This window comes from Lineus longissimus, chromosome 7 (genome assembly GCF_910592395.1).
Source record: "Lineus longissimus chromosome 7, tnLinLong1.2, whole genome shotgun sequence".
Classification (NCBI taxonomy): Eukaryota; Metazoa; Nemertea; class Pilidiophora; order Heteronemertea; family Lineidae; genus Lineus; species Lineus longissimus.
Window position 1 is genome coordinate 61,246 of NC_088314.1, and position 12,234 is coordinate 73,479.

The following is a 12,234-nucleotide window of genomic DNA, read 5'->3' on the forward strand; positions in this document are numbered from 1 at the left end:
CAAGGCCAACAAGGACGATCATCCACTGAATGTATCAACACATGGTGCCTTGGTCCTTGTTGAGCAAGACCAACAAGGACGATCATCCACTGAATGTATCAACACATGGTGCCTTGGTCCTTGTTGAGCAAGACCAACAAGGACGATCATCCACTGAATGTATCAACACATGGTGCCTTGGTCCTTGTTGAGCAAGACCAACAAGGACGATCATCCACTGAATGTATCAACACATGGTGCCTTGGTCCTTGTTGAGCAAGACCAACAAGGACGATCATCCACTGAATGTATCATCAAAGAAAGGCACAACCAAAATATGAGGATTATCCAATGTCTTCAGCTTGCTCAAGACGCATTTACTGATTTAGGAGATTGTGACAAGTGTCCCAACGCTGAGGAGAGGTGGCCCAAGTTGAGTGTTGACCTACCTGCATCGATACACACATCAGACTCGGTCTTCAGTGTCCATTCTGTTCCATCCCCCATAATGACTGTAGGAAAATCGTCATTGCAATGCTGCACTCAAATCGTCATTGAGCCTGACCAGATACAACCCAATAGAGCCATTGCTCCACTGAACCGCCCTCTTTAACTGTGTTGGGAATCAATTGAGGGATGATCAGAAGGTCGTCCAGGTAAGCCTCGTTGATTTACCGGAGGCGAGCCATACATTTTCAGTGCACACAGTGGATGCATTGTCATACCGAGCGCTCAGGTATTGAAGATTAATCCCTTGGATCGAGGTTACCCATCCTACAGATAAACTCCTGACCGGTCAACAGGAGCTTACGCCCCCAAATCGAGTTCATGACGAGTGAATTGCTGTCAAGTACCAGTCTCTGTAATGAGTGAATGGAGGAGACTGGTGAAAGAGTCTACCACTAATCAGGTTCATGTGGAAGCAATGGCAACGACATCACAACGACAATAACAACAACGAGGAAGCAAATTTGGGTTTTCCCCAGGCTGGTATAGCAGACAGCTCACCTTTGCCATGTTTGCGCAGTTACTTAACTGTCGATTTAACCGGTTTAACACAAGAATAAGGAAGTGTCGAGTTGACATCATTTGGAACTGGATGGGTGATATTGGTAATTACACTGATTAGGCCTAATAAGTATTAGTACAAATAAATAAGCCTTTCACTCCTGGCATGGCATGCTGGACTTTGTCTTTCTCTTTGTCAGCAATGACACAATGTACTCAGTCAGTTACTCTCATATGTTTGTAAAGACGAATTGATGCGTTCAATTTTTTATCATCCTGGTTTACACTATGCAGTGTTTCACGCCTACATCATGTACATTTGTAATACTAATACTAGTGAGTCTCTAAACAGAAGTAGGTCTTGGTCCCAGACCCGCTCCTGGGGGGGGGGGTCTTGTGTTGTGACATTGAGTGGGTTGAGTTCCCCAAATCCTACTCACCAAGCACGGCGGAGCTGTCTCACCTGATCTTAGAAGAATAGAGAGCCAGCTAGGCGTTGGTGAGTGGGCTTTTAAACTCAATCCATCAGTCAATCAATCACTAAACCCTGCTTTCAGACACTTCGTTTTTCATACATCTTGAGACATGAAGTGTTTTAGAGAATACTTTTGTGGGCTTTTAAGAACTCTGATGCAGTGATGGTATCATGAGACTTGTGCCATCCTATCTCCAAGGAGTCAATGATCATAGACATGTTTTATCTTCAGGTTATTAGGACACAAGATCCACCACCATGGTTGTGCCCGAAACTGACAAAGGAGGACCAAAAGATGAATTTGCAGGAGATCTCATTGGCATTTTCCGCCAATACAATATTGACAAAAACATCCTTCGCCGACTCTTCTACCGAACAGGACTTACTTTCTCTGAGGTAAGTCTTGAACTAGTTCGTAGCCAGCACCACATCTAGAAGTTTGACCTTGCCACCTTTCCTTTCAATACACCACCCTCCCTATCATCAGCCAAAGGATAGCTCTCAAGATTCTCCATAAAGCTATATGTTGACATACACGAGTGGTGGTACAACTTGAATGCTCTACCACTGTTTGAATGAGGAAGTTTGCCTTGTTCACTTGACTTGCAAAGTCATGAGATCACTCATAAAAAACATCAGTTTCAATTCTGCATGATGTAGCTTGATAAGTAGGCGTAGCTTGCCATGACAAAATGCATGAAATAACAAGGTTTCAGAAAGCAGTGGTGTAATGATCAAGATCAAATTGTGTAATCAACATAAGAGAGTTTTCTGCTGAGGCAATTCTATATATGAATGACTAAATCACAGACTGTTTCCCAATGAAGACTGTGTATTTGCAAAGCTTTGAAAGACTAAATCACAGACTGTTTCCCAATGAAGACTGTGTATTTGCAAAGATTTGAAAGACTAAATCACAGACTTTTTCCGAATGAAGACTGTGTATTTGCAAAGCTTTGAAAGACTAAATCACAGACGGTTTCCCAATGAAGACTGTGTATTTGCAAAGCTTTGAAAGACTAAATCACAGACTGTTTCCCAATGAAGACTGAGTATTTGCAAAGCTTTATATCTATCTTCAGGTAAAGATGAAACTGGCAAAAGACATCAAAGATGACAAATTTAAAAAAAGTCTCGATCAGACGATCATGTACCATGACACGCTCCACAAAGTTGATCGAGTCATCAATCAGATCCCCTCGATCATATTCATAGGGCAAACAAAGTCAGGCAAAAGTAGCCTGATTAATGAAATTCTCGAAGCAACAGTGGTCGCAGTTGACCAGCGTCCATGTACCGCCAGACTGGTCCAACTCGAGTATACGCATCATGATAAACCTTGTGTGATGATCGTCGACAAAGCAGGAAATATACTGGAGAAGAAGACTTTGACCAAGAAGTACATCCCGTCAGAATGGATCAACTTGCCTCATGAACAACGCCAGAAGGAGGAGATCGTCACACAGAAGGTGATTGCCCAGGTGAAGAATGCCTTCCTGGAGAGTGGTGTACGAATCATTGACTCGCCGGGTCAGGATGAGAATCCACTCCTGGACAAACTGGTGATGGGACATCTGGAGACGATCCTGCCACTGATCGTGTATGTCATCGATGGCAGGAATCTAGTCACAACCAAGGTGTGTACGACTATCTATTGGAATCATGGGTCTGAGGTGTTGATTACTGTGATGCACTCTCTCATGGCACTAACCTTACTGCAGAGATGTCTTCATTTCTGAGGTCACTTTGGATTGAACCAAATCATCGTCCACAATACATGCAGAATTCCTAGCATTAGCTGTTGCGGTTGCTCAGTCAGTTCCAAACATGTCACTCCCATTTCTATTCAAGGTGCTGCCACTATAAAGCGGCCACAAATAAAACCTGTCGCATTTGGATTTAAACTTATGTGATGCACTGGTTTTGTATTTGCAGGACATTGAAGACATTCGCACCATCCAGAGTAACACTCCATCCAAGAACATCTTCTTCGTTGTCAGCAAACTGGATTGTAACGAAGAGGCAGACACCAGTGAGAGCAGTTACGATGATGAAGAGGATGATGATGATGATGACAGGGAAGAAAGGGTTAAGCAACAGGAGAATAAGATCATGCAAATGGTAGGCATAGTGGTGGTGAAGGGCTGAAACAGGCTCGTCATCAAAGAGGTCATGGGTTAGCATTCAGCAATCTCTAATTTAGCTAGATTCAGTGCATGTCGGTCATCTTCTCTATTAAAATGACATTATTGTGAATGCGGGTTTTCAACCATCAGTCACGGAGGGTTATAGATCTTTAAAGTTTTAACAACCTTTTACAGAAAGGAGAGTTGACAAAACTGAATTTCATTTCCAGGTTTTCAACAGGCTCTGCCGGGAGGGCATTCTGGATAAAGACATCAAAATGGAGGAATGTGATAGAATCTATGGTCTGTCTGCCTGGAGGATTAAAGAGGATCGCCGTCTGCGCAGAGAATTAGAGCAATCAAAAAAGAAAAAGCGACCAGCGAATCGCTTCACAACAGCCTTTGAAGTCTTCAAGAGACAACTTGTGAGGTTCTCTAAGGTACAGTTGAACTACTTCGTTGAAACAGCAGCCGAGACTTTAGCAAAGATACACCAAGGTTGCATCAACTTCTTCATTGATGAAGCTAACCGTATCTACAATGATAACAGTAGCTATGACACGTTCATCTTGAATGTGCGTGAGAGGGAGGACAGACTGGTCAAAGAACTCAAAGCTAAGATTGAAGAGGAACAGGGACCAATCACAGGCCGCATCAGAAAATTTCTGCTAGGGATTAAATCCAAAGTTGTCTCTGATGCTGGGATGTATCCTTACAAGGATGTCAACGCTGGGTTGGCATATGCCATGGAAAAGGCCGCAATCCTCTCAGTGGAGCCATCAGCGGCACCCAGGGACAGGATGAATTCTCTGTATGCATTTGAGCAGCTTGGACCGTTGCTCCTCAAGAAAGGTGCTGATGAGAGAGAGAGTCTAGACTGGATTAAAGCTGAATCTAATACCGAACCCAGGCCTGACAATCCAGCAACACCAAGTCCACATCTCAGTCCAGATGCCCCACAATTACGCACCGGTTCAAGGCTATCTGCAGAAGTCTCTTCCTGCCGCTCCAGTGCCGAGATCGATTTTGATGTCCCTCTTGGCCGGAATCAAAATGGTGGCACCACAGGTGGTAGCAATGATGGAGTGCTCAGTTGGGATTTCCTCTCAGCGGTGCAAGGAGACACCCTGGTGACTGATATGAGGGTCGTCGTTGAATGCCAGAATCAGATCAGACGTTTCACAAGAGAGAAAGTTGGTCTTGGTTTGTCCAACATGATTTGGGATGACATGATTCGCCCAGGAGGGGTCCTGGATACGTTAGCACAAACTGCTAAGGGTTTTGATATTGCTGGTGCCTCTGATGACCCTGCTACTGTACTTCGCAATCTGATACATGAGCATTACGAATACAGGTACAACCCAGAGATTGAGAAGATGGAAATGAACTTCAAAAGGCGCATCCGCAACGGCATGAAGAGGTTTCTAACCAGCTTGACTGATATGCCACAGACGTCAGGAGGTGTCGGGAACATACCTGTCAATCAACGTGAATGGAAAGAGCAGATAGCCAGAGAGGCATTCATTGGTGTAAAGGCAGAAGAAGTCATGAAGGAAATCGTCCTGCATCTGAAAGATCATGTGCAAGAGGGACATGAGCAGTTCAAAGAGCGCCAGGAAATGGTGGACTATGTGTACCGCCAGCAGTGTCTGATTGGCAAGCAGAATAGACAGACAATCCGGGACTGTGCACCAAAGATTGCCGAGTTGGAAGTGCGCTCACTTGACCTCATCCATGCACACAGGTACAACCCCTTCACACCTGTGCGTAACATAGGAATGGGAGCCCAGTGTATTGTCCAGACCATTGATAAACTGGGACCGAATGGAGAAGTGATGGTGGTCAAAAGGCGCGAAGTAATGACAATACAGGAACTACAGCAAGTAGCACTGGAAGTCCATCACACAAGGTCAGTATTTTTTGCTTTCATTCCTTGCCTCAAAGTCAAAGTGTCATACGATTGTAGAACTCTTTGCACACACAGTCTTTTGGCAAGTTCAAAATTCACGCCCGTATTACGTATCCCTATAGATGTTTCGTATGATATATTCACATCCTGCACAATGTTGAGAGGTAAAACAAAAAGGATTTTTCCATTTACATGTTAATCAGTGTCCCTATCACATATCGTGCATTGGGATTGTGTAAGATGTGAAAACACCATACGTAACAACAATATGAATACGCCGATAGTCTCTAATGACTTGAACATTACCTGGGAGAAGAAAGACTTGGTTCAAACCAAAGACACTTGAATCGACACAAGGACAACTTCCTCCACTGCACCACAGGACTCACACTGTCTCGTGTTTTACAGGAATGTTGACCATCCAAACCTTGCCAAGTTGCACGGCTGCACAATCAACTACTGCTATCAAGAAAACCAACCAACGAAAGCAGAAATGTGCCTTTTCTACAAGCAAGAAGAAGGGGACTTGCTGTATATGATTGCTAACCGACGATTTCCGGAGTTGACGGATCGCCTAGTGATGGCGTTACAGGTTGCAGAGGCCGTGAAGTATCTACACGACAAGAACATCACACACCGTGACATCAAGGGAGCCAATGTTTTGGTAAATAACTTTCTGTTGACAGTAGATACATGACTGAGAAATAATGCTTTGATAAAGCCATGGGCTGGGCACTTAACTTGTGCTGTGAGGTGCAGAAGTGAATGTCTGTGAAAGCACTTACATTGGGATTGCCCCACTTGTCATCTGAATGCTGTCTGTCTGGCTCAAATATTCAACCATCAAGAGCTGGGGACTTTATTCAGCTGCCAATCTGATCTTCTAGTAGCCCTGCCGTGTGCGTGACCACTTGTCATCTGAATGCTGTCTGTCTGGCTCATATATTCAACCATCAAGAGCTGGGGACTTTATTCAGCTGCCAATCTGATCTTCTAGTAGCCCTGCCGTGTCCGTGACCTGTGCGGACAATAGAAGAACTTCAACAATTAGTAATGAAATGTAGATTCTTCAGCTGTTAAAGATGACAAGCTAATCACTGCATCAGTCATATAGCCTCAATCTATAATTTGCAGTCCTAAATATGTGGTAAAGTTTATTTATGTGAACTGTAGACAGTACAGTCTATATATTGGGAAAGCATCTCTCGAAATAATAGCTACTTTACCTTCCTGTACATTATCATTGCAGGTTGACCCAGTCACAAACCATGTCACACTCACAGATTTTGGACACATGAAACCATTTGGATTGACAGCAGAGACAATCTGTGGAACACCAGGGTTTATGGCACCAGAACTACTGGAGAAAGGTCTTCATGCCGTGCTCTGTCCTGCAGTAGATATCTATGCTTTTGGAATATTCCTGTGGTACATCGTAGATGGCACCGGCTTTGACCCGTTTATGAGCAAAGGCTATTTACAGGTTTTTGAAGAGACAAAGAATGGTGTTCGCCCACCACTCAATCCCTCGTATCCCAAGAACTGTGTGGATCTGATGACTTCATGCTGGCAAACAGATCCAAACAAACGGCCATTCATAAAGGATCTTGTGATAAGGTTGAAAGAGATCATTGAGGGAATGTAGGAGAATTTGAAATGCAATGATTGAAACATTGTTCCCTGTTTCTATAGAGGATGAAGTGATGTTTCACATTAGGCTCTCAGCAAAGGTCAAGATTAAATGGTTTTGGCAGCAGAGTACAAGTCTGGCTTTTGCTTCCATGAGACTCATAGCCCTGAAGAGCCTCTATATCTAAGCTCTACTATTATCTCAACACCAGACGAGATAAGCTTTGGAATATCAGTCAGTCCACAGGTCCTTTGTGGAGACCAAACAGTGAACATTGTTGTAAACGATTTAGAACAGTTGAGTAGAGTGCACCACCTGTAGGTTAGTAGAGTAGGTGATCCAAGGGGCCTCCTTTATACACACAAGTAGGATAAACTGCATAGTGTTTCTGCCACTTCCATGCTTTGCGCCAGGGAATATTTTTGGTTGAAACCTCGACATAACATGATGTTAAAATCTTCCTCCTTGTTCCTGCATTTGATTTGCATTAATACAATAATAAAGAGTGAATTGATACAGTATTAGCAACACCTGCCCACTCTCATGAGCTCTCTTTCACTAATGTTCCTTGGTATTTAACAATCATTTCATTCAGGAAACAATAAAATATTTTAGTATAATCCTAGTTTATCTGACATGATATCACAAGCAACCTTTGAACGTGACCCCAGGACACACAAGAGACCAGCTATTTGACCAGAACAGGGGAGGCCACCACTAACGTGTGATGAGGATTGAAATTTGTGGCCATTCTTCCTGTGGGCATCCTAGTCAACAGATGCACTGAGGAGATTTCACAGACCTAATCCAGTTAAAATCACACCAAGGTTCACTTAGAAATTCACAACGATAGGCATAAAATACTGATTGCACCAGTATCTTCATAAGATCTAGTCATTACAAAACTCCTCCAAACATATTTTGTGACAGTGTTAAGCTCATCTTTAAAAACAGCACATCACATCTGTGACGAAGATCTTCTTTGAATATACCCCCAGGTCTAGTCATCAAAGATGTCAAGGCCTGTATCCATCTCCATGACGACTGGGGCTGTCGTTGACAATGGTGGGGGCAACACATGAGGATCGTACGTCCATTTTGGATACATCCTCTTGTACAACATCATCAGAACTGTATCCTGAGATTTCAGCTGGCTGTCAAAGACACATTTCATATGACCGTGGGTACCTGAAAATAGAAGGTTCAAGGATTAGTTCTCTTGGGTGAATCCACTGCTCTGCCACGGGTGATGGAAGATGCTGCTGGTGAAAGGTGCAAGGATTGTTTTTTTTGTGGCAATCCATCTATGGAGAAAAGTGGGTTGTCTGACAGACATTTCCTAAGCTCTACATCTAACTTGATACACCTGAGACACGCGATTCATCAATATAGAGAAACCAGTGCAAGTCACCAATATGACGTTTTGGCGAAGCTGAATCTGGTAGTTCGACTAGTACAAACCCAGTGGCTCCCTGATGTGTCCTCTTCGTCCGTACTTGGTGCGTAACTCGACCGGCTTGAACCATAGGATATCCTCTGAAAGCACAATAAACAATCATCATTTGGTGCATTCTTTTTTGAGCCTTAATGAGCCAGTGGGTAATCAAATCTGGTAGTGGTTGCAGTCACCTCTGTGCCTCTTCAGGGGCTCATGAGGGTCATTTGCTGGGTCTGTTAGCTCATGTGACACCATTCATATCATCACCAGTTGGTGTTGTCGTTATGATGTTTGTCTTGAAAAGGTACATGCCTTTCTGCGCCATCTACAGAGATCCCATTCAACAATGGTTGGTTTTGGCCAGTTCATGGAGTAAGCCGTGCCGAGATGACGCTCATGTACTCACCCCTATTGAAGAACATGTAGCGAACCACAGCCATTTTCTTGTTGATTTTGAATGGATGACCACTGAGAACAATCCTCTTAGCAATGATACGAGCTGGATTAACACTAAGAACAGAGCCAGAGGCAACAAAGTCTTGGCTTCCTGAAATGGAGAGATGAATGTTACCATGAGCCGGTCAGAACAGCCCTAACTCAAAAGATTTTTTTCACTTGTTTTTTTTCTGCTCAAAATGAAGAAACATCATCAGCTCCAAAAATGTTTGGCTTTGAAATTTGTTTTCAATTTTTCAAAATTTTGAACTGTTATTCTAGTCCCTGATCTTACCATCCATGTTTTCTTTGAACATCATGACAGACGCTGGTGGGAAGATGATCGGAGCATAAATGGTCGCCACATAAGCCCCATCGTTACGCAGGAACCGCTCAAACTGGAAGAACAGATGAGTTAGACATGATCAGCTTATCAACAAGCACATTGATGAATCAAAGTGGCTAACCTATTGGCTTCTGTTTGTCTGCTTAGTAGAAATCACTTGCCATTTCACTCACTGAAATGTGAGAGCTGCTATTCTGGATCAAGAGCCAAAATGCTACAAGAGTGGCACCTCTATGATGCATTGACCAAGTGGCTCGCCGCAGTCCAGTCATTTCAATATACCTTATGTTTACCAGCGTTGGTGTGCTGGGAATAGATTGGACACGCAGCAAATCGGCGATACCCTACATGGAAGATCATTCTCTCCTTTGACTTGATTGGCTGTCTGTTGCTGGGCAGACGTTTCATGACAAGGTGTAGAATAGACATCTTCTGTTCGTGGGGTCGGAGACCGTACACCACCAGGGGGTGGTTCGGTTTGATTGTGTCTGCAATGAAAGGTACATGCCACTTGCTATTGTATTATCAGTTAGAAATAAACCGTCACTCTGTTGAATGAAGCTTCATTCAAGGATTACAGTTTATTACATGATCAACACAATCTATGGAACCTTGAAGTACTTTATTGCATTGTAATGATCCAATGCCATGTTTCAGCGATCCATACAGTGATGTATTGTTATTATAGTACTTGCTTAACTCTTTCAGTGCCCAGGATTTGGGCATTTTTGGGCATTGTCACTACCCAAAATCTCACAAAAATAATTGAGATACACTCATCAAAATTCTTCAAAACCTTTGTCTTTACCTCCTGTTTCAATAAAACAGCAGTAATAAGTAGGGGCATACAAGGATTATGTTCTAAATTTTTTTGAGGGAGTGGTATTTTTGGCCGATTTTCACCATTTTTCACCTAAAATGAGGGGTGGCAAACCCCACCCCACCCTCTCAGTCGAAAAAATTATTCAATTTGGACGCCCCAGGCCAGAGAAACCATATGAACCACATTTGAGTAGCTGGGGACATCTGGTGTCGTCTGGAGGAACTAAAATACCTTAATATTTAGGACGTACATGTACGTCCTTGGGCACTGAAAGAGTTAATCAGGACAGTGATGTTATGTGTGTATTGAGGTAGACAGAGCTGTGGGTACTATCCCTAGGCTTTCAGTACAGTTTTGAGTTTCAGCCAGAGTTGCCAAACATTCTCTCCTACTTCAGGAGATCAAAGTGACATAACAATGCAAGTTTCATGCCTCACAAGTTACACACCACCAACCCAGTTATCAAATCACTGGAGTTGTGCGAGTGATAGACCACTGACCATCATTGCTCTTTCCAAAATTTTCAAAAAGATGTCACCACCAGTAGAATCATGATCTGCAATTACTCACCAAGAATAGCCCTGGGCACATTTTCAATGTGAAGGGTGACATACCAACCAGGCTGAAACGAAATGAGAAACATCAAAGTTCTCGCAATCAAAATTAGGATAGAATGATTCAAATTTTACAGTCCTTCAAACAGACCTAATGTTTTTAATGATTTTGATTTCTTTAGAATTGGCGGCAAGAGCAAACACAGAGCTGGGATGATCCATTTGCTGGTGATTTTGACAAGATCACCTGAATGATGTCATCTTGTCGGCTCAAAACCTCTACCCACCATTGCTCCATCTTCCATCTCTTCAGCCAGAATCTTCTTCTTCATTCGTCTGAAGTCATCAAACTGGAAGATCCGGGCGTAATCCGCTGGCAAGTTCTCCTTCGGATCCCAGGGTGACGTACGGAAGCTCTTCAGTCCACGGTATCTGGAATGGGCAAGGACCTTATTTGATAGCTTCTTATGAAGCTGGTCATGCTTTGACAAGGTCATGTTTTGACAATTTGTCAAAATGTCAACAATCATGCTTGAAATGTTTAGTCTGAAAAGTTTTAGCTTTAAGGCTGTATCAGAATGACATTGTAGTTGTAATATTTCATATTGCTCTCACATGAGATCTCACATAGGCTTCTCTGGCCTGATTATCCCTCTCACTAAATTAGCGAGGTGTCAACTGAATACCTCCCACATCAGACTCGTACAAATTCAAACAACACGAAACTCTTAGGTCAAACTCCTTAGTGTAAAAATCACTCTTTACAGCAAACACATTTACCTGGCAAACCTGTCCTTTGCTGGCACATCTTTTGGTGTGTCAACTTCATCAGGGAACATTTCATCTATTCTAGACTCCTTGTACTTTGAAAGCAGTTTATCTTCCTCCTCGATGTCAAAGGCAGCGTCATATTTTGTCACATCACCACCATCTGTCACGGTCATCTGTAACATGTTTCAGGCATAGTTTAATTGCACCAGAGGTCATCTGTAAGCTTGATCAAGTTTCAGTTGGTTCCCCTAGGTTCCTCACTTCCTCCTACATTACATATCTACTAGCACTTACAACACAGGACAAACATGGCATGGCTCTCAAATCAATGCTTCCAACAGAGAAAGTTTTTAACCTATACTATTGAAAAGCACTGCCCATCAGCTGAGGTCCACATGCTTTAGTATTCAGTATTGAAAGACTGGAGGTTGAAGAGAAGCCATTCACTCAAGTTTCATGCAGTTGCTCACTCTCCGGCTGGATGAAGGTAGCATCAACTCACTGTTACAAATTCCTCATCATCTTCATGAATCTCCTCATCCTCCGACTCAGAACCCTCTTCTTCTGCTTCCATTGCATCATCTGCTTCATCGTCATCATCGTCATCATCGTCATCATCCTGCAAGACATGAAATAGACGTCTGGTTACTAGGGTGCACAATAAGGGACAGGAGACACCATACTCCTGAGTTTGGTGCCCCCCCCCCCTCACATCCCTATAAGCACCTTACCAACATAAG

The 12,234-nt window shown here is 43.2% G+C and overlaps 2 protein-coding genes across 2 annotated transcripts in view; one reads left to right on the forward strand and one right to left on the reverse strand.

Moving 5' to 3' along the window:
• Positions 1-721: 721 nt before the first annotated feature.
• On the forward strand, positions 722-7,747 carry LOC135490870 (uncharacterized). The gene is made up of 7 exons (XM_064776431.1): positions 722-1,091; positions 1,695-1,858; positions 2,545-3,099; positions 3,398-3,583; positions 3,819-5,497; positions 5,906-6,161; positions 6,747-7,747. The coding sequence occupies exons 2-7, from the start codon at positions 1,721-1,723 to the stop codon at positions 7,140-7,142; spliced, it is 3,210 nt and encodes a 1,069-aa protein (XP_064632501.1). The 5' UTR covers positions 722-1,091; positions 1,695-1,720; the 3' UTR covers positions 7,143-7,747.
• Positions 7,649-12,234, reverse strand: part of LOC135490871 (pre-rRNA-processing protein TSR1 homolog) — a 52,851-nt gene continuing 48,265 nt past the window's right edge. The window contains exons 10-18 of the mRNA XM_064776432.1: positions 11,997-12,113; positions 11,504-11,667; positions 11,011-11,155; positions 10,740-10,791; positions 9,629-9,834; positions 9,296-9,398; positions 8,972-9,112; positions 8,589-8,663; positions 7,649-8,315 (exon numbers count right to left, since the gene is read on the reverse strand). Of these exons, the coding sequence (XP_064632502.1) occupies positions 8,128-8,315; positions 8,589-8,663; positions 8,972-9,112; positions 9,296-9,398; positions 9,629-9,834; positions 10,740-10,791; positions 11,011-11,155; positions 11,504-11,667; positions 11,997-12,113 (1,191 nt within the window). The 3' untranslated portion in view covers positions 7,649-8,127. The remainder of the gene's footprint in view (positions 8,316-8,588; positions 8,664-8,971; positions 9,113-9,295; positions 9,399-9,628; positions 9,835-10,739; positions 10,792-11,010; positions 11,156-11,503; positions 11,668-11,996; positions 12,114-12,234) is intronic.